The 19,351-nt window shown below is 34.8% G+C and overlaps 1 protein-coding gene across 2 annotated transcripts; it reads right to left on the bottom strand.

Moving 5' to 3' along the window:
- Positions 1-64: 64 nt before the first annotated feature.
- On the bottom strand, positions 65-16,591 carry LOC149808225 (uncharacterized). Of its 2 annotated transcripts, none has more exons than XM_089975159.1 (4): positions 16,544-16,591; positions 4,574-4,708; positions 3,876-4,013; positions 65-201 (listed from the first exon to the last, which is right to left on the bottom strand). In XM_089975159.1, the coding sequence occupies exons 2-4, from the start codon at positions 4,700-4,702 to the stop codon at positions 130-132; spliced, it is 339 nt and encodes a 112-aa protein (XP_089831285.1). In that variant the 5' UTR covers positions 4,703-4,708; positions 16,544-16,591; the 3' UTR covers positions 65-129. The 2 variants fall into 2 exon arrangements, with proteins under 2 accessions (XP_089831285.1, XP_089831294.1); XM_089975168.1 differs by having other exon boundaries at positions 16,452-16,575.
- Positions 16,592-19,351: the final 2,760 nt, after the last annotated feature.

Here is a 19,351-nt window from a genome sequence, read left to right as displayed (position 1 = left end):
GCAAGAAAACACACTTTATAACTATTGGAATATCCAGAAATTTTACAAAGGAAAGAAGCACCAACAGGATTATTCTTCAAGAACTGTAAAAGTTTTTCAATACAAAGATGCTTTTAGATGACTCAAATGTCACTGTATAGGCTGCTGCGCAAGACAACCTTTGAATGAGTTCAGTCGAACATCAATTTCTCCTTCTTCTAGCTGCAACAAAAACAAAAAGCTTGTCTATGTTCACAGGAAAAAATATTTATGTAGTATGTGTGTATGTGTGTATATATATATATATATATATATATATATATATATATATATATATATATATATATATATATATATATATATTGCAGGCCTATATGATGAAATTTGTTGACAATAAAACCTTATACTCCGAATCCACTTATATATGGATTATGTCATCTGAATCGCTTTATCGTATTTTTCTTATGGAAAATAATTCTCCAAGAGTACGAAAAATGTGTTTTAAAAAATTCGTTTTAGTGAAGAGGTCATTTATGAAAATATATAGGATCACACATCGAGTATTTTAAAGAATTACATTATTGCCAGTATTAAAAATTAACATAGATGTCATTGCGCTAAAGCAGTATGGACCAGTAATGTACATTGTTTGTAATATACATTGTTTAAATTTGATTACATATATGTGCATTAGAAATTACAAGGTAGAAGATGAATTACCATGCCAAAGACATATTCCATCACAATTTTCTTCTTGTAGGTAACGATCAAATAAAACGTATGCCCCATTGAGAGAGAGAGAGAGAGAGAGACCGACAGAGTGTATTCACGATTGTAAATCTGTATTGTTCACTTACCTGATGACTGATCTTACTTGTGTACAAGTACAGTACCATATTCCATTATCAATTAATACCACTGGGAAAGCAATTCCTTCTAGTTTTTGTTGCCACTTCCATTATTAAAAGAATCACACCACATTGTAGTGGTATTTACATGCTAATTAAATATGCTATGGCTGTATTCAGTCATTCCAAGCTAAGACCTGTTTGAGGTCAAGATTCAGCAGACCAGATCAGATTAGCGAGGCTACCAATAGGGAAATGAGGTTAGCCATGGGTGTTATGATTACTGTACTATATAATGAAAGCAAATGCCAGGTGGTTACTCTAGTAAATTTCTCAGCCAGTGACATTTTTTAACTTGCTTATGGAACCAACAGCGATTTAAAGTACATCTAGCATGAGCAAAGATCAAACACAACTGCTGCCTAAGTACAGGAAGAGTACATGCACTTTAAACAAAATCTTATTTGTTGGGAATCAGACAGCATGCAAAATGGTAATTCTTGGGATTTAACCAAATGGAGTCTATATATATATATATATATATATATATATATATATATATATATATATATATATAACTAATGTCAATATTTAAATCCTGAAGGAGAATGGTATGTTTTTTCATAGTTTACATTTACATTTACTGTTTCATTTATTAATGTTTTCTCTCTTGACAAAAGCTTCAGCAACACGGGGGCAATAAGGTAAAAAAAACAATAAAAAAACCATCCTTCCAAAAGCTGAAATCTCTCTCATATATCGGACCAATTTTTTTTATATCACAAGGTGCAATAAGAAAAATGTGATGGAATACATATGCATCCTTCTCTCTGTATCTCTCTTTCCCCCCAAAACTGGAAAAAGCATTTTAGTATAAATGATGTGATTTCCCTATTACTGGCAATCTAAAATAGCATAAGTGATACTTTTAATATTTATGACATTGGACATTATTATAATTTAACTTCACACAGTTTTATCCTATCTGTAACTCAATAAATTTTCAGGTCAGCATCGTTAGCTAAAAGTATATAATATATTTAAGTAGGTACTTTTAGTTACATTTAATGATCCTGACTGGAAAGGTTACTGATAGGATAAAATTCATAATGCTGTATGGAATGAAGTGAAAAACACAATCAGAGGTATTGATCTGGCCTCATCTTATACTCAGCATTGACTTAAATACGGATGAAGGATGGAAAATTTGCCAAATTTGCTGAGTTGACTTATACTCCGCATTGTCAGACCAGAAATACAGTGTATGTATGTATATATATGCATATATATATATATATATATATATATATATATATATATATATATATATATATATATATATATGGTTGTCCCTGGTATCGTCATTTGTTGTTAATGTGAAGCTGCAATGCATTCATAAATTAATACGCTGTAATATGGAATTAAAGTAAAAAAAAATGTATTTGCTTGCAGCAATGCCACTGTAGTAACATATGACTGAACAACTAAGTGACATCGATCTCTGACTGTTTAACAACTCCCATTCCTTTGTATACAGCTAATATGCTCAAAAACTGATGTGTTTAATTGTGGAAACAAAAAATACACTAGCTTCTTAAATCGATTAACAATTTATGCCCGAAATATTGTTGTTAAAAAAATTCCACCTTGGGACCTTGCCATTTAACCCATGACTATCATCCTCAATGAAGCTCTGTACAGTGGTGAATTTTTTTAAAATGCATAACCAGAGAAACAGGATGTATGGCTTTTGTCCTCAAAAGCTTAATAAGGTGAACACTGTGGCTTGACCTAAACATCGCTAACAATATTTTGTGATCCTACAGTAACAGCTTCACTATGTCTGACGATAATTCATCCAGAGTCGATACTATTGCCTGATGTAATGAATGAACATCACATTATATGCCCACCCCATTTGTAACTGTCCTTGAAGGTGATAGCTGAATGTTGTTCTGTACAGAAACCAAATTTGTTCTGTGAGTCAGAGTGACCTTGACCTTAAACCTTTTGACCTAAATATTAACAGACTTCGTCCTTACACTAGGAACAACCCATTCACAGTTTGGGCCTGGTCTGTGATGTAAAGCTAATGTTGCTGAGCAGAAATCCATTTCGTTGTTTGTCAGTGAACTTGACCTTTAATCTTTTGACCCCAACAATGGGTTGGTGGTTCTTATCAGGTTTTCCTATGTTCTCCCTCTACCAATTATACTGGCCACCATGTAAAGCCTATCTTGCAGTGAGAAATGACATTAAACCCCAAAAAACACAAGAAGAAGAAAGATGCACAAGTCTGCATATAGATTTGATCCAGATCTTTTTGTTAAGTTTAAACATTTCTACTTAAATATGACAGATTATGTACAATAATTTTGTTTTCTCATATGGTTTTATTCCATTTTCAAGCATGAATTAAGACTGGCAATTCTACTTGAATGAAATGTGTAACAGTCAATGTAAGAGTACATTAATTTCCCATACATGAAAACAAATATCCGATGTTATGATTTGCATTTACTTTGCCTGGTTGATACTTTTCTCACAAAGACAGTTAACAAAACTTGTACATGCTTTCTTAATTGTCCAACCTAAACTCCTTAAATGAGTTTATTGTTATTATGTGTACAAACATGAAAAGGCTTGGAACATGGTTGCTTTTAAGTTTTTGAGTAGTTGTTTTTAGAAGGAGTACTTTTTTATTATACCAAAACCCAAAAATTAATCATTAATAGAGTTCTGCTTTAGGTCCATACCTGGGCTGAAGATCTCCACAAATTTTATAACAGAATTGTGATTTTTTTTAAATTCAAATTGCAAAAAGGTTTGTGTTTATTTCTTACTCTATTAAATTGCTGATTATCTGACAAGTATTTGATTTATCCAGCAAAACTTTCAACTTACCCTGGACTGCCAAACCTGGAATTTTCCAATCTTTCCACCAAAGGCCTTTATTTCATGTGACTTACTAATATCTAGTAATTCAAGACACTCCCCATCCCAACCCCCTCTTTTCAATCTTGTGTTTCATTTGTTATGTGTACCTACCTCATCATGCCCATAAAGTTCCTCATAGCAAGTGGCAGAGATACACTTCCTAATACAGACTGTCTGTTGAACTCCGGGCAGGGCAAGGCAGTCAGGGTTGACCTCACACGGCTGCTTTAAGCTTTTATAACGCCTGTCCTGTGCAAAAGAAGACAATACCTGTAGATTATTTATTATTATTATTATTATTATTACTACTATTAACATTGCCACAGCATGAATATAATTCATTTAGCAAGCTAATGAAGTCCCAGCTTTCAGAAATTTCACCCTGAAACATAACTGAGGGGTTTTATGTGCTATTCAACCGAATAATGCAGACTCAGAACTGGCAAAACTATACATATTATTAATTAAAACACAAACAATAGGCAATACCAATAGTGTGGAAGATAATTACAAATAAAAATATCTATTACATGGCAAGCCAGTCAATATTACCGGACATACTGACTTATAAGCAGGGCCTAACTGCAAACTGAATAGATCTAGATTTGCTGTTGCATAATACACCAGCAGATCTGGATCTGTGCAGTTTGTTGAGTAATCAGTAGAACAAACACAGATACACAGTACATGACATTCATTAGTGCTTTAAAAGCAAATGTTTACAAACAATGCATGCATTTACTTTAGCATCAAGGCACATAAAATAGACCAAAATGCATACAGTTCTGAAATAATTGTATCATACTTACGTCTCGCTTCTTCTTGTACGTGTATCTTTTGTATTCGTATTGCTTGACTTTGGCCTCTGTTGGTAAAAGATGATCCAACAAGACCACAGCAACAATCAGTAGTATACAAAAACTATCGAGACACTTCATAACTCACTGAAAAAAAGCAAGTGTCTGCAGTTAATAACCTATAACAATTGTATGCATTTAAACAAGGCAGTTTACAACCAAATATTATCAAACCACAAAAATACAACTGAGGGCAAAGAGTTAACATGAAAATGTTGATAGAATTTCTGACATAAAAATATCAGGAATACCAAATTTTGACCAACTAGGTCTCCATATTGCCTTTAAAAATAACCTGCTCCAATTCCATGTTCCACATGACTGTGGTTAGCTTGCCAGACTTACAACCACGACTATGCAGGTCAAAATCCTGGTCAGACCAGGTGAGGTTAGCCACCACCGTGTGTCTCTGGGTTAGGCACTTTGCACCAATTGCATTGGCATATAACCTTTCATGTACTGATGTGCTGTCAAACACCAAACCAAGCTAATATGCAGTAATTCATTAGCAACATAATTATTTGTTGCAGAATTAAAGGTATGGTTGAAATTAACTCTGAAGGCCACCATGACAGGCTGAAAAAGAATTAGGATTATCAGACACATGACTAATTTTACATTTTGATGCTCAAAATGATCAACGTTCACGCCAGAGTGTTCAACTTATAGAGATGAAAATGGTCCCTATTTGGAAAAACTTGATGAAAGGTCACTGTGCTCAAGGATTTATACCAAAATGAGGAATAAAATACTCAACTATATCAATGCATTACTATATTATTATGCATAATTACTTTGCCAATATCATTATTCTGTTGTGTTTTTAATTGTGTTTATGGTCAAGAAAGGACTTTAGAATTTCAAATGCCACCCCAATGAAGCAATGTAACAGATTTCCAGATGTATGTACTTTTAGCGCTCAAAAAAATCTGATAACCCATTGATGGGGCCCCTCTAATTTTAGATCAGGCCTGTCCTGTGTTCTAAGTGAGGTGGCTATCGAGCTTGTCGAAAAAATTATAATTTGCCTGAGGAAACTTTGATCACACTGATGAAATGTGTAAATGTATTTTCAAGATGTTGACATACCTGCCATAACACTGTGCAATCTAAATCAGATCACCACTGTCCTACATGAAATTGAGATGTAATTTTAATCGAACTGAAGCATAGTGTCATGCTGAACATACGATTCCGTACTCCCAAACCCCTGATACATCAGTAATTCGAGAAAACACACTTTTCAGTAATCTTCAAAAATAGAAAATAAAAAACTAAAAAAAACCCACCACTTTCACTATATGCCCGTAAAATGTAGCATGTATAAACTGTAAAGTCATGATCAGAGCTGATGTAAAGCTATCCCTCGGGCAGTTTAAATAGTGGCAAATAAAGGCAAAGAGGTCAGGTATAAACCACCATTTCACATATGACTTAACTGTATGATAACAGCTAGTGAGATGTGTTTGAAGGCTGCAGTGGGTGATCCCACTGTGCTCATTTGCACAGGTAGCATCATGGAACAACACATTATAAATAAATCAAAAGACATGCTAGATGCATGTATGAGAACAAAAGTTATTACATATCATTGCCTTGAATGAAAATGTTTAAGCCATATGTATTATATTTAGTATAAGTTGGTGAACAGTGTCAACGTTTCTTTTTGAAGTCTGATTTTACTGCATATATAAAATGCAAAGCATGATTATTTCAACTGTCAGAACAGTGTTCAAGTCTAATTCATTTCTGAAGCCAAGTTAGGAAGCAATTATCTACCAGCAAACCCCAAACAAAAAATAAATTTCAGAACTCTTCCTTGACGGAGTTTTACTGTGTGAAGCATGCCAGCACAAAACAAGGGGGGAAGCTATTAATTCTTTGCACGTGCTGCAAGCACATCAACATATAACTTGGTTCTGAACAAGATTCACTCAGAGAATCCAGCAGGTAAGTTTGTACACCAGGACCATCTAGTCCCTAGTGAGTGTTGTGATGAATACCAGGACCATCTAGTCCCTAGTGAGTGTTGTGATGAATACCAGGACCATCTAGTCCCTAGTGAGTGTTGTGATGAATACCAGGACCATCTAGTCCCTAGTGAGTGTTGTCATGAACACCAGGACCATCTAGTCCCTAGTGAGTGTTGTGATGAATACCAGGACCATCTAGTCCCTAGTGAGTGTTGTCATGAACACCAGGACCATCTAGTCCCTAGTGAGTGTTGTCATGAACACCAGGACCATCTAGTCCCTAGTGATTGTGATGAACACCAGGACCATCTAGTCCCTAGTGAGTGTTGTGATGAATACCAGGACCATCTAGTCCCTAGTGAGTGTTGTGATGAATACCAGGACCATCTAGTCCCTAGTGATTGTGATGAACACCAGGACCATCTAGTCCCTAGTGAGTGTTGTGATGAATACCAGGACCATCTAGTCCCTAGTGAGTGTTGTCATGAACACCAGGACCATCTAGTCCCTAGTGAGTGTTGTGATGAATACCAGGACCATCTAGTCCCTAGTGAGTGTTGTCATGAACACCAGGACCATCTAGCCCCTAGTGAGTGTTGTCATGAATACCAGGACCATCTAGTCCCTAGTGAGTGTTGTCATGAACACCAGGACCATCTAGTCCCTAGTGAGTGTTGTGATGAACACCAGGACCATCTAGTCCCTAGTGAGTGTTGTCATGAACACCAGGACCATCTAGTCCCTAGTGAGTGTTGTGATGAATACCAGGACCATCTAGTCCCTAGTGAGTGTTGTCATGAACACCAGGACCATCTAGCCCCTAGTGAGTGTTGTCATGAATACCAGGACCATCTAGTCCCTAGTGAGTGTTGTCATGAACACCAGGACCATCTAGTCCCTAGTGAGTGTTGTGATGAACACCAGGACCATCTAGTCCCTAGTGAGTGTTGTAATGAATACCAGGACCATCTAGTCCCTAGTGAGTGTTGTGATGAATACCAGGACCATCTAGTCCCTAGTGAGTGTTGTGATGAATACTAATAATACTTGCATTACCTTCAAACCCCTTTGAACCAAATTGAATTTATATTCAAATTTTAGCTATTGCAACATTATGTGACAATAATAAGAAGGGGGAAATCTTGGGCATGTGGAACTGGAGTCTGGGCTTGTGGAATTTCAGTCAGGACTTGTGAGTTTATTTAAGTCACCAGCCCTGGGCCTGTGTCTAAAAAATGTTTTCTTTGAGCACTGACTTTGTTGTAGCTGTTATTTGCAACAGTGTACACCTGAAGCACAAGAATGGTTGGGTCATAAACTTGATCATTGAGCTCTTATTTGCATCATACATGTAGGTACATAACATGAAAAGAGTGGTCAAATAAAACATTAGACTGGTTTGCAGTATTTGCAGAAAGGTATTAATCTAACTTATTAAATGCAATAGATAACAAAGACAATAAGCTAATGTAGCCAGGGACCTGAATTTTGCCAATGTTGTACCTAGAGTTGAGATATATAAAGAACATTTTTAGATGTTGTCCATTAACAATAATTAAGATATTATCAATGGAAATCGCGGAATCGCATTTTGTAGTTGATGATGCTGTTTAGTACTGTCATTATAGGCATAATCATGTGTGGCGTCCAAGATGGTAAACAATTTAGTGTGGCCCCACTTATTACATCATATATCAGACTATTTTATAGTTTATTTATATGGATGATTCTAAAAGATATGTATTAAATAGGTTTTTCTTGGTTACAAGTTCAAAAAGGTCACGGGGTGGGTCTTCATGTTGACAGTGAGATATCACATTTACATATGCATTTTGACAGAAATGTGGGATATTGTTTGTACATTTGATGAATATTACTTATTTAAATTAAAGAACACTCATTCTATCTTGATACAAATTGGATTTTCAACCAAAAGCAACATGGGATCCAATATTTAAAGAAATTATATATCGTTGTGCAGAAAAGTAGTATATACAATGCTGTCAGGCATTTCTGCGCACCTAACGTTTCCGTTCACCAATATTGAGGCAAAACACATACCAAATTTGACCAATGATGAAAATAAAATACTGCAATACTTACCTTTTGAAAAGAGGCAATTGTCACCAGAACATTTTGTTCAAAATAATATTAATTTTGGACACAAATGTCTTATGTATGGGGGGAAAAAATTACTAAAGAATTTAGAAACAGACTATATGCCAGGTAATTTCTTGAGAATCTCATTCTAGCGGCATGTTGACATTTTGGATAGCATTCTATTTTGTATGTGTTGGACAGCTTACTGCAAAACTGGAAACTTGGATTCAAATGAAGTATTGTTTTAAGGTATACATTTCCATCTTTTGAATAGTGTATTTATTTGTATCATTGTGAAAGATACATAGTAAAAAGGAATTTCTGGGTTATAAGTTCAGAAAGGTCATGGAGTGGGTCTTCATTGAAACCAAGCAGTTTAAACCAAGAAGACTAGAAAAAGACAACCATGCACAAATAAAATTATCTTTTGCATCCAACACATTTTCTTTTAAATAATTCTCTAAATTTGCTTAATAGCCTATGACTACTATAACAATGAAATATCTGGGATATAAATTGTGCTTACATAAATTTACATAAAATAACAGATGTTGTTATAGCTCATCAATTTCTAGGTCAATACAAATATTTTCCAGTATCAGCAACCAGCTGAAATAAACTAGTTGACACATAATAAAGTTAAAAGGTTGAATTCCTGCAGAAACAGCCATGTAAAGTTTCGCAAACATAACCATTTCTGTTTTATTTGTTTGTCTTGTCTATGTTTTGTATTTGCCTTTGAAAAAGTCTCATTAAAGAGTCAAAAGCACTCAGGCTAGTTAGATACTAGTTTTGCACTGTTCATTGTCAGTTTATTGCATATATATACATATATATATATATATATATATATATATATATATATATATATATATATATATATATATATATATATATATATACCGCCATGTCAGCCAATTCTGCATGTCGGGTAATTCTGTGCAACGATACATCATTTCTATAAACATTGGATCACGTGCTATTTTGGGTCAAAAAACAATTTTTTTTCCTGAAAGAACAATCGTACATTAAGAAAAGTGATATTTATAAAGTGCACAAAAATATCCCACATTTAGACTCAAAATGCACATAAAAATGTGATTTCTAAATGGCAATGTGAAGACCCACTCCATGACCTTCTTGAACCTGTAACCCAGAAAATTCAATTTACTATGCATCTTTTAGAATCATTCAAATAAATACATTATATAAAAGATGGAAATGTGTACCTTAAAACAAAACTGTATTTTAATCCAAGTTTCCAATTTTGCAAGAAATTGTCCCACACATACAAAATCGTCTGGTCCCCAACGTGTCTACTTGCCGCTAGAACATAAATTATCAACAAATTCCCCAGCATATAGTCTGTTTCTAAATTCTGTAGTACTTTTTCCCCATCAGCAAGACATTGTAAACACATTACATCCTATTCATTGATGTTACTCTTCCACGTAATAGCTTATTTTTCATAAAATGTTTAACTTACTAACTTTTTTACAAGATCGGTTTAGTTTGCTTAATATCTCTTGCCATTTATACGTTTGAATTTTGTAAAACTAGCTATAAACCTGACCTAATTACTCGACTGAACTGCTGACAGAAACAGGTCCTACTAAATACTGCTAAGCCCGACAAAGCCAGACAAAGCCATACAAAGCTATGTGAAGTCAAATAAAAAATGCGTATTTATATTTTTAATTGTATTGATGAATAAATTAACAAAGCTGAAAGACTAGTTTTCAACATATTTATACAAAATTATTTGACCAAAAATTGGAAGACAGAGTACAAATTCAAAACTGAATAATGACAAAGTAATAACAAAGTATGACAAAATCATACGTAAACTGTTTATTATTGTATACATTGTTCATTGAACTTATCGAAAGAAAGTGCAATTTTTTCAATATTTACTAATCACACAAAGCCAAACAAAGCCACACAAAGCCTGACAGTCATAAAAGTCATTTTAGACAACTGTATTTATATTGTAAATTATATTGACGAATAACTTAACCAGACTGAAGGATTAGTTTTCAACATAATTATGCCAAATTAAATAACCAATAAAATTTGGCGGCAAAGTTCAAATTCGAATAATAAGAAAATCGTATGTAAAATGTTTACTGTAAGTTTACAAATGTTTCTGTCCTTGTACTGAGTTAAATAGATAATAAAAAACAATGATCAAAGACAAAGCAAACATTTCTAGTTCTGTTATATTTATTGATATAAACTGTGTATCAACGCTATATATTATCAAATATTTTTAGAATGTGACAATATTGTACAAATAATAAGAAAATGTTTGAGAAAATGCAAGATTTAATAGTTAACGTAATTCACAATAGTTAAATATGTCTTTGCGCGTCTTTGTTGAGTTTAGTAGGACCGATACCTCTTGAAGATGAAGCTTATTGGGCACGACATTGCCCATAGTCAAAGAAACAACACGATAATAATTACAGCTGGTAACAGCGAAAACTTATGTAAATGTGTATACCAAAACAAAATATTATATCCTTGCTATTATTTGGAGAAAAATATAATTATCGAGAGAAAAAGAAAAGAAAATATTTAAAATCGCCTAATGTCTCTCTCTCCCAGGGCGCACATAGAATTGGCACTAAACTCTTAAGGGGAAGCTGAGAAGATAATAGTATAAGAAGCGGCACAGGAAGTGGTCAGGATGGAAGGAGAAGAAATAAAAGAAGAAATCGTATAGTAGAATAAAGAAGGCATTTATAACAAGCCAAATTAACATATATTTCCATATTTATGTCATATTCAAATTGTTTTAAATTATGAAATACCATTTTTATAATGTCTTCATATTTAGTACAAAATGCTGAACATGGATTTGGCAATGGCCAATCAAATCTACAATGAATAATCACAGATTCTCAACTGGTTACATGTTTTAAACTGTTCCTTTGCACGGAGTTAAATAGATAATAAATAAGAAGTAATGATCATAGACAAAGCAAACATTTTCTAATTCTTTCTCTAAGTCCCTGTCGCCCGGCACCATTTTATGATTTGGCTTTTTTGCCAATTTTGGGGCTTTCAACAGTGTACATGCAGTCAGAGGACGTGACCGCTGTTTTTAATTTAAAGTGGGATTTCTTAAAAAATGCCATGAATATATCGTCTTTTTCTTCCTCAGATTTGGAATTCCATGATAATTTAATTATTTTACATTGGGATAATTTTGTGTTGAGGATATAGCTGCCTGTCCCGTAAAGAGATCGGCAAAGGTCGACGAGCCGGACCTTGATCAGTTCATATATTTTTTCTATGAGTTCGTTCGTTTTCCTTGGTTGTCAAAATTGAGTAAAACTTTTAACCGGTTGTTCATGCTTTCCGTATTATTATTAGTCCAAAGTTGGTCATCAAATAATAATGCATGATTTGCTATTTTCTCTTGAATGTATCTTTCATAATAGACCAAAAAATCTCCATGATTATTTTCATTCAATTTAGTTTTCAATATTTGATTACGTTCGTCAAAAGTTGCTGAATCATTGGCTGTGGCAACACCATTTGATCCAAAGATCATTTCAATGATATATGTCCGCTCCTTAGTGTTTTTGGGAATCTTTTCTGTCATTTGACGGACAAGATTGTCTTTGATGTATTTTGTGCACAGCTTTCTTTTGCAATCAGGGAAAGCCAGATCAATAGCGTTGACCATTGTCTTCTCATTGTCAGTCCCCATTAGTATCTCCACATTTTTAAGTTCAATACCTAGCACACCTCTGAGAGGGGAAAAGAACCGGAAATAGTTCTGTTGACGACCGTCCCAATGGAGCATCAATGGCCCCAACAAAATTAGCGCATCACCTGTTATCTTCCGCAGCACTTTATGCAATTTGCAGCAGTTTTATTTTCCTTGTTCCAACTTCATGTGTTTTTGTGTAAATCAAATCTTCTTTGACTAGAACTTGACACAGTTTCTTATCTTCTCCGTTCACTCTTATCAGATATCTAGTTTTACACACGCGGGCCTTCTTTGAGTCCTATACACCACAGTCATCCCAGTATTGCGCAGGCTTATAATTGTGTTCTTTTCTTCTCTCTGTATTGTTCATATTATCCAGAACCACATAGACATTTTGTTTAATTCCAGTTGGAATTTGTTTCACTGTCGGAATGTCGCTCACAATTATATTGAGTATTTCTTCTGCATTTAGTGGGTTTTTTCCAGGAAGATGGTTAGTTCCTGGTATTTCCTGAATGTTGGTTATCTCGTCTGTATACTCCAAAGCTTCACTGCTGTCTACAATGTCTGGGATTGATGATACTGCCTGATCCTCACATTCATTATGTCCATTTAACGTGCCCCAAGTATTAATTTTCTTGAGTTCTTCAGTTTGTATGTAAGCTGTGTCATTGCTCAAAGTTATATCCAGGCCTAGTCTTTGAGTCTGTGCTAAATTATCCTCATCTGTGACAATGGGGTCGGTGGGGATACATGATTCTTCGCAAGTGACGTCCATACCATTCATTGACTTATTTGGTGTGCTGACCATTTCATTTTTACATGGAACCAGTGCCACAAAATGATTTGGCAACCAGATGCGACCGCCCTGTAATCCTATTCTTGACCACAAAACTCCAAGTGACTTCGTTGTTTCATTTGTGCATGTATAGTAGGACCGATATAGTATACCAAAATAAGCCATATTATATCTTTGCTAAATTGCTTGGGAAAAATTATTAATTATCGTGAGACAGAAAGAATATCATTCATCTAAAACATTAACGATCCCGACCTCCCATCCCCCACCTCGATATTTAGATTGCCAACACCTTACTGTAGATGTTTTACAACACATCGTGGGGGATTTACTCCCGAAGCCATCAAACGCAATGCCTAATTAAATGTTTTGCAGTGCTTTTTTTTAACATAACAAATGGTTTTTGTTTCTTTCTCAACCATCTGTTGGTCAAGTGATCATTTCACCATAACAGACTGACTTCTGTTTGACGATTTACGTCAACAAAGACATGAACCTGGCTTAACCAATTAAACAAAAGCCAACAGAGCAATTTTGGTTTTTATTAATAAATTGAGATCACTAAAGCCAATTTTCCATTATAATGAAAAACACATGTATTCAGTCTTCACAGAACATACTACAGTCAAACCCGGTTATCTCGATTACGTCGGGGGTGTAAAAAAATCGTCGACATAACCGGGTCCCGAGATATCCGGGTTCATAAAAACCGGTAATTTTAAAAATGTCCTTGAGCATTACTCCTGTCTCTTGCTGGTGTTTACTGGAATCCCCTCCCACTGCATGTTACAATAAAATAAACAAAATGCTTAATTGATAATAAAATGAAATGAACTAACCTGGTGTTGTTATCATTTATTCCTTTTTTATCATCATAAGTAATTTATTAAAGAAAAAATATATCTATGAACTCCATATATCACATGTAGCGTATGCATCCATTACTGTAGTGTGCATCACTTATGTCAGATAACACACGACGCATTTTTATAATTGATGTGAATATTGAAAAACAAATCATGTTTGGTTGTACTCAGAGGTTTGAATATGTTATCAGATTGAAAAATGGATCAAAGAAAATCACAAACGAGAGAGTGAGAGAGAAACATCCACCGATTGCTTTCAGGCACCCGCCATTCACGCATAACGCGGTGTTAGGTGCAAAATAACCAAGATTGTATTATATCCAGGTTAATATATGACAGTATCTCGCAGATAAAGATCAATAAATGTTTTTGAAAATACATGTACATGTACATGTACATTGACTGTGAGTGCAAATGAGGAAAAGCGATCCTATAAACCAACTCTGCTAGACGCCATCATGTATGCCCGTGCAGCTTGGAACAGTGTATCGCCGAAAACCATTCAAAACTGCTGGTTCCATTATATTTTTCCGGAAATTTCTGATGAAGAATTTCACCAGCAGTGTTTAATTGCACAAGAAATTAAAGAGCCTCAATCAGAAATAGGTCTTGAAGCGATGGCTGATGAGATTGCGGACTCCATAGGCATTGCTCGGGATGAATTTTCTAATTATGTTCACGTGGATGATGATGCCAATGCCTATGGTGAACTTACTGATGAGGAAATAATCCAATCGGTGACAACGAAGCAGATACAATCATGCAAGCAAGATGATGATGATGATGATGATGATCAGCCTATCACTATCCCAAGCTACAGTGAAATGGCTGAATGCATTAAAAAAATGAAATTGTTTGTGGCAAGTGTCGACGGTGCCGAGCATATGTATGAAAACGTAAGTGCTTTTGAATCGTTCGTTACAGATCAGCACCAGAGTAAACAAAAGCAGACTGATATTACTTCATATTTTCTACAAATCGATCGCTTTTGCTGACTATTTCTTGTACAATTTCTGTGAGATTGACGTTAAAAAGTTGCATTTCGTCGAATTAAGCGGGTCCACATGTTACTTCGGACCGAAACTTATGCCCGACATAACCGGGTTATCGACTTAACAGAGGTCGAGATAAGCGGGTAAAAAATAGCATAACAAAGAAGAATTTTTTCGGGACCGGACCAAAACGCTCGACATAAGCGGGTTGTCGAGATAACCGAGGTCGAGATAAGTGGGTTTGACTGCAGTATATAATAATTCTCAGCATATATGTAATAACATAACAAAACAACAAACAACAGAGAGTATCACATAATTTCTTTATAATCAATTTCAGATTTCATTCAAATATGGCATGCCTCGCCACTAAATAAAAATTTCTAAATATGTACAAAGATTATTGTTCAAAGTCTTGTTAAGCACAGTTTTAAAACATGAAATAAAGTGTACCAACATTAAACTAATGAAGTTCAACTCAATTGTATTTTTCCTATTATAACATATATTAGAAAATTAAATGTTCTTTCCATAATCAGTCAAAGAACAATTTATAAAATTATAACAAACATTTCCAACATGACTGTGTTATATTTTATCAATACATTATGATTGTTTGAAATTCGAACTTTGTCGCCCAATTTTCGGTCATTTAAATCTGCAATAATAAGTTGAAAATTAGTATTTCGACTAAGTTAACTGTTTCATCAATATAATGAAAAATATATACACTCTTTTTTAATCAGACTTTGCATGGCTTTTGTGTGGCTTTGTCAGGCTTTGTTAGGCTTTGTCAGGCTTGGCAGTATTTAGTAGGACTGGACAGAAACAGTCCAAAGTAATATATTTCATTTCTGTAGCCTGGTGGATAAACATTGCATCTTTCCAAAGCTATGCGCAGAATAGGCCGACATATCGCCAGTCAGGAAAACGGGTGGGGGGGGTGGGGTGGGGTGGTATCCTGGGTCCAAAATTAATATTATTTTGAACAGAATATTCTGGTGACAATTGCACCTTTTCAAATGGTAAGCATTACTGTATTTTATTTTTGTCAATCGCTCGAATTCGGTCAGCGTTTTTCTTCAATATTGGAAACGAAAACCTTAGGTGCGCAGAAATGCCAGACACACACACACATATATATATATATATATATATATATATATATACACACACACACACACACACACACAAAATCTGGGGTGACTGCTCCAACAACTCTGGGGCGCTTCTCCAATTACGTTTGGGCGAGTTCTCTATGGCACGAGTTCTCCTCCATGGGGCAATTTCTCCCAATGCGAGTTATCCATGCAGATCATAGCACTATAACTTGAATTCTTTACTCGAGAAAATGTTTGCGCCTACAAAAGGCTGCTTACTGTAATTTGATTTGTAAATGTACGTCGAACAGGACAGCACTAGTTATTTGTATTTATTCTTCTAATTACAATAAACCCATGTTGTTTCTTACTTGGTCTAAGCCTGTATGTTTTGATTTTGGACCGTGGCAGGATATTATATTGTTCTGGTTAAATTGAAGACTAAACAAAGGGCCTGTTCCGACTGCTCGTCGGTCATAAACCTAATTTCGGTCATACTTTCCCAGAAAAGATAAAAAAAATAAAACCAAAATAAAAAAATAAAAAAATAAACGTAAGTAATATTTCTTGTATTGAATTTCGTTATTACAATGTTTCATTAGCTCTACTGCAATAATCATTTGAGCTCAATCCGGGAGTAATAATAAGATGCATGTAATCGTTATTTTTATTTTACTGTTTCAATTTCAAATAGTGATAAAAGAAGTTATTAAAATGCAAAATGTCACTCCCTTCTCAGTAAAAACGAAAACGAAAACTGTAAATAGCATAATTATAACTTAAAATATAGAAATAAAAATTATATGAAACATTTGTTTAGAACTTGCCCTTTCGTTACAACAAATAAATGCATCTATAGGGAATATGATGTACAGATTATATGTTTGTTGTTTATTACTATTTGACAAATTTTTACATTTAAAATGACTGTGGTAAAACCTTGTCATGCAGCAACCATGGGTGAACTGAACATAACATACAAGCACAAAATTAGCTTGATGCTGTCTTCGTAGCGAGTTAGTACGATGGTCTATTTGAAATCTAAGAAATTTTCATTAATAGACTGTGTGACACGATAAAAGCCGAATCAGCATGATACTCTTCATTTTGTCCCAAATTTTCTTATCATTATAAAATCTCTGAGATGCTGTTATTGTCGTAATTTACACGTGATGCTCTACCTTGAATTTAACTGGTTCTGCTTTTGGTTTTTCTGTTTACACGTGATAGTGTTAGCTTTAATTTGACTTGTTCTGCATTTTGTTCTTGAGAATTTGTTTCAAATGGTTAGGCTGTGAAGTTCTACAATGTGAACCGTAAATAGATTTTTTTTTTAATTCTCTTCATAATCGTTTTTCTCCACTCATTAATTCCTTTTTCAGCTCTACATTTTTTTATTGTATCTTGCTCTGAAGAACTTATTAATTAGAATTTTCTTCTGTATCATATCACGGTCGGTACATCATAACACGGTTGGTACATCATATCACGGTTGGTACATCATGTCACGGCTGGTACATCTTTCCATTCTAAATTTCGATTCATTCGATAAAAAACGTTCTTGCCACTCTTTACCCAGTAACATGTTTATCTCTTGATGTTTTAATTTTCTTGTTGTTTATCTTGTTGTTACACTTCATTTGCTGTTATAACTGTTGAAGTCTTTGCAGCTTTTAATGTCTTGAATTCATTTAACTTATTTGGATATTTCTTCTTCACATGCATGGCCAAATGTCACACACACACACACACACACACACTGTGGCGAATAACAGTCTTTTCAAGTGCACTGGATCCAATAATGGATCACATGTGTAAGGAATTGATTAAAATAAATGCAACAAACTAATAACGAACAGCGCAAACCTAATTCTTAACTAGCTTCAATGCTTCCAGCTTTCACAGAGCCTTTGTCAAAAGCAAACACATAACAGAATTAAATGCTTCCAACTTTCACAGAGCCTTTGTCAAAAGCAAACACATAACAGAATTAAACGCTTCCAACTTTCACAGTCTTTATCAAAAGCAAACACAAAACAGTAACAAGACAAACAATAATCACAAAAAGCGTTGAAATTACAAGTTTGCGTGACTATTTCTAATGGGATTAACATTTAAAAAATGATGGATGTTTCGCCTAGTTGGCTTCTACTTCTGACAATGGGGTAAACTAGTTGGTATTTACCTACGAAGGGAGGATATATAGTGCCATCTGTGCTTTTTCCTCATTTACTAAATGTGATGTAACTGTACATTATATCCCTGATAGGCATTGTTTGACCACGGCAACAACAAAACCTGGAAGAATGATAAAGACAGTTGCAATCATTGTGAGTGAATATTGAGCAAAATGAATGAATTATTTAATCGAAGAGGTAAAACAGATACTGATTTTATTTGCGCATGATTGTCCTTTGGAGTCTTCATGGTCTAGGATGCTTGGTGTTCTAAGGCGGCGTATCCTCCAAAATTCCTTTTTCTTTCATGGGTTCGGAATTTCAGTTGGGATTGTGAGCAACTGTAGTTAGCATTATACCACTGAAAGTATGGCCAAGAGAGGAGAAGTATTCTGCAAAGGGACTTCTTTGTCATCGCAACAGGTCCGTGAAGACTAATCTATTAGTATACATTTTCAGTATCTCTGACATACAGAAAGCCACATATCTTACATGCAATGAGAGAAACTTTATTCCCTCTTTTGCACGTTGTATGATTGTTTTGATTTGTGAATGTTGTTAGCTTTGTTCTGACTACAACTTCTTTGAAGTTTTTCTTCCTGCCGTACGCTACTACTAGTTTGTTCGGGAGGATTAACTTTAGTGTGACAAGTTTCCATTTTGGGCCAGTACTTCTCGACGTTTTTACCTACCTGTGGAATATCTGGATTGTAGGTCAGGATAAATGGTATCCGAACAACCTTTTCTTACTTACTCTGGTTAAAACGGTCCTTGCGGCTTGTTTGTTTAACCCTTTGTGTTGCCTTCGCTACCAAGGTTGTAGTGTATCGGGTTGTTATGCCGCCACTGTGGTAGGTGTGTTATGGTTGGGGTGGGGTGCTCGCCTTATTCTATTTAAATTATTAAAGAAGTAACACACAGGCTCGATTTAGGTTGGAAGTTAAATTAGTGGAAGATTTATGTAAAGCTCATAGCCTCCAGTCAGTAATGCCAACGGTTAAA

The sequence above is a fragment of the Sinohyriopsis cumingii genome, chromosome 1, assembly GCF_028554795.1.
Source record: "Sinohyriopsis cumingii isolate HCF-2022 chromosome 1, ASM2855479v2, whole genome shotgun sequence".
Lineage (NCBI taxonomy): Eukaryota > Metazoa > Mollusca > Bivalvia > Unionida > Unionidae > Sinohyriopsis > Sinohyriopsis cumingii.
The sequence above is the reverse complement of the archived record's forward strand: the minus strand, read 5'-3'. Positions and strand labels throughout refer to the sequence as shown.

Bases quoted from the DNA above. Each gene is read 5' to 3' on its own strand.
- LOC149808225 (XM_089975159.1), bottom strand. From the start codon at position 4,702: ATGAAGTGTCTCGATAGTTTTTGTATACTACTGATTGTTGCTGTGGTC. The intron at 4,014-4,573 runs GTAAGTATGATA...TCTTTTGCACAG, and splicing joins CGTACAAGAAGAAGCGAGAC to GACAGGCGTTATAAAAGCTT. The intron at 202-3,875 runs GTAGGTACACAT...TTTTTGTTGCAG, and splicing joins AACTTTATGGGCATGATGAG to CTAGAAGAAGGAGAAATTGA.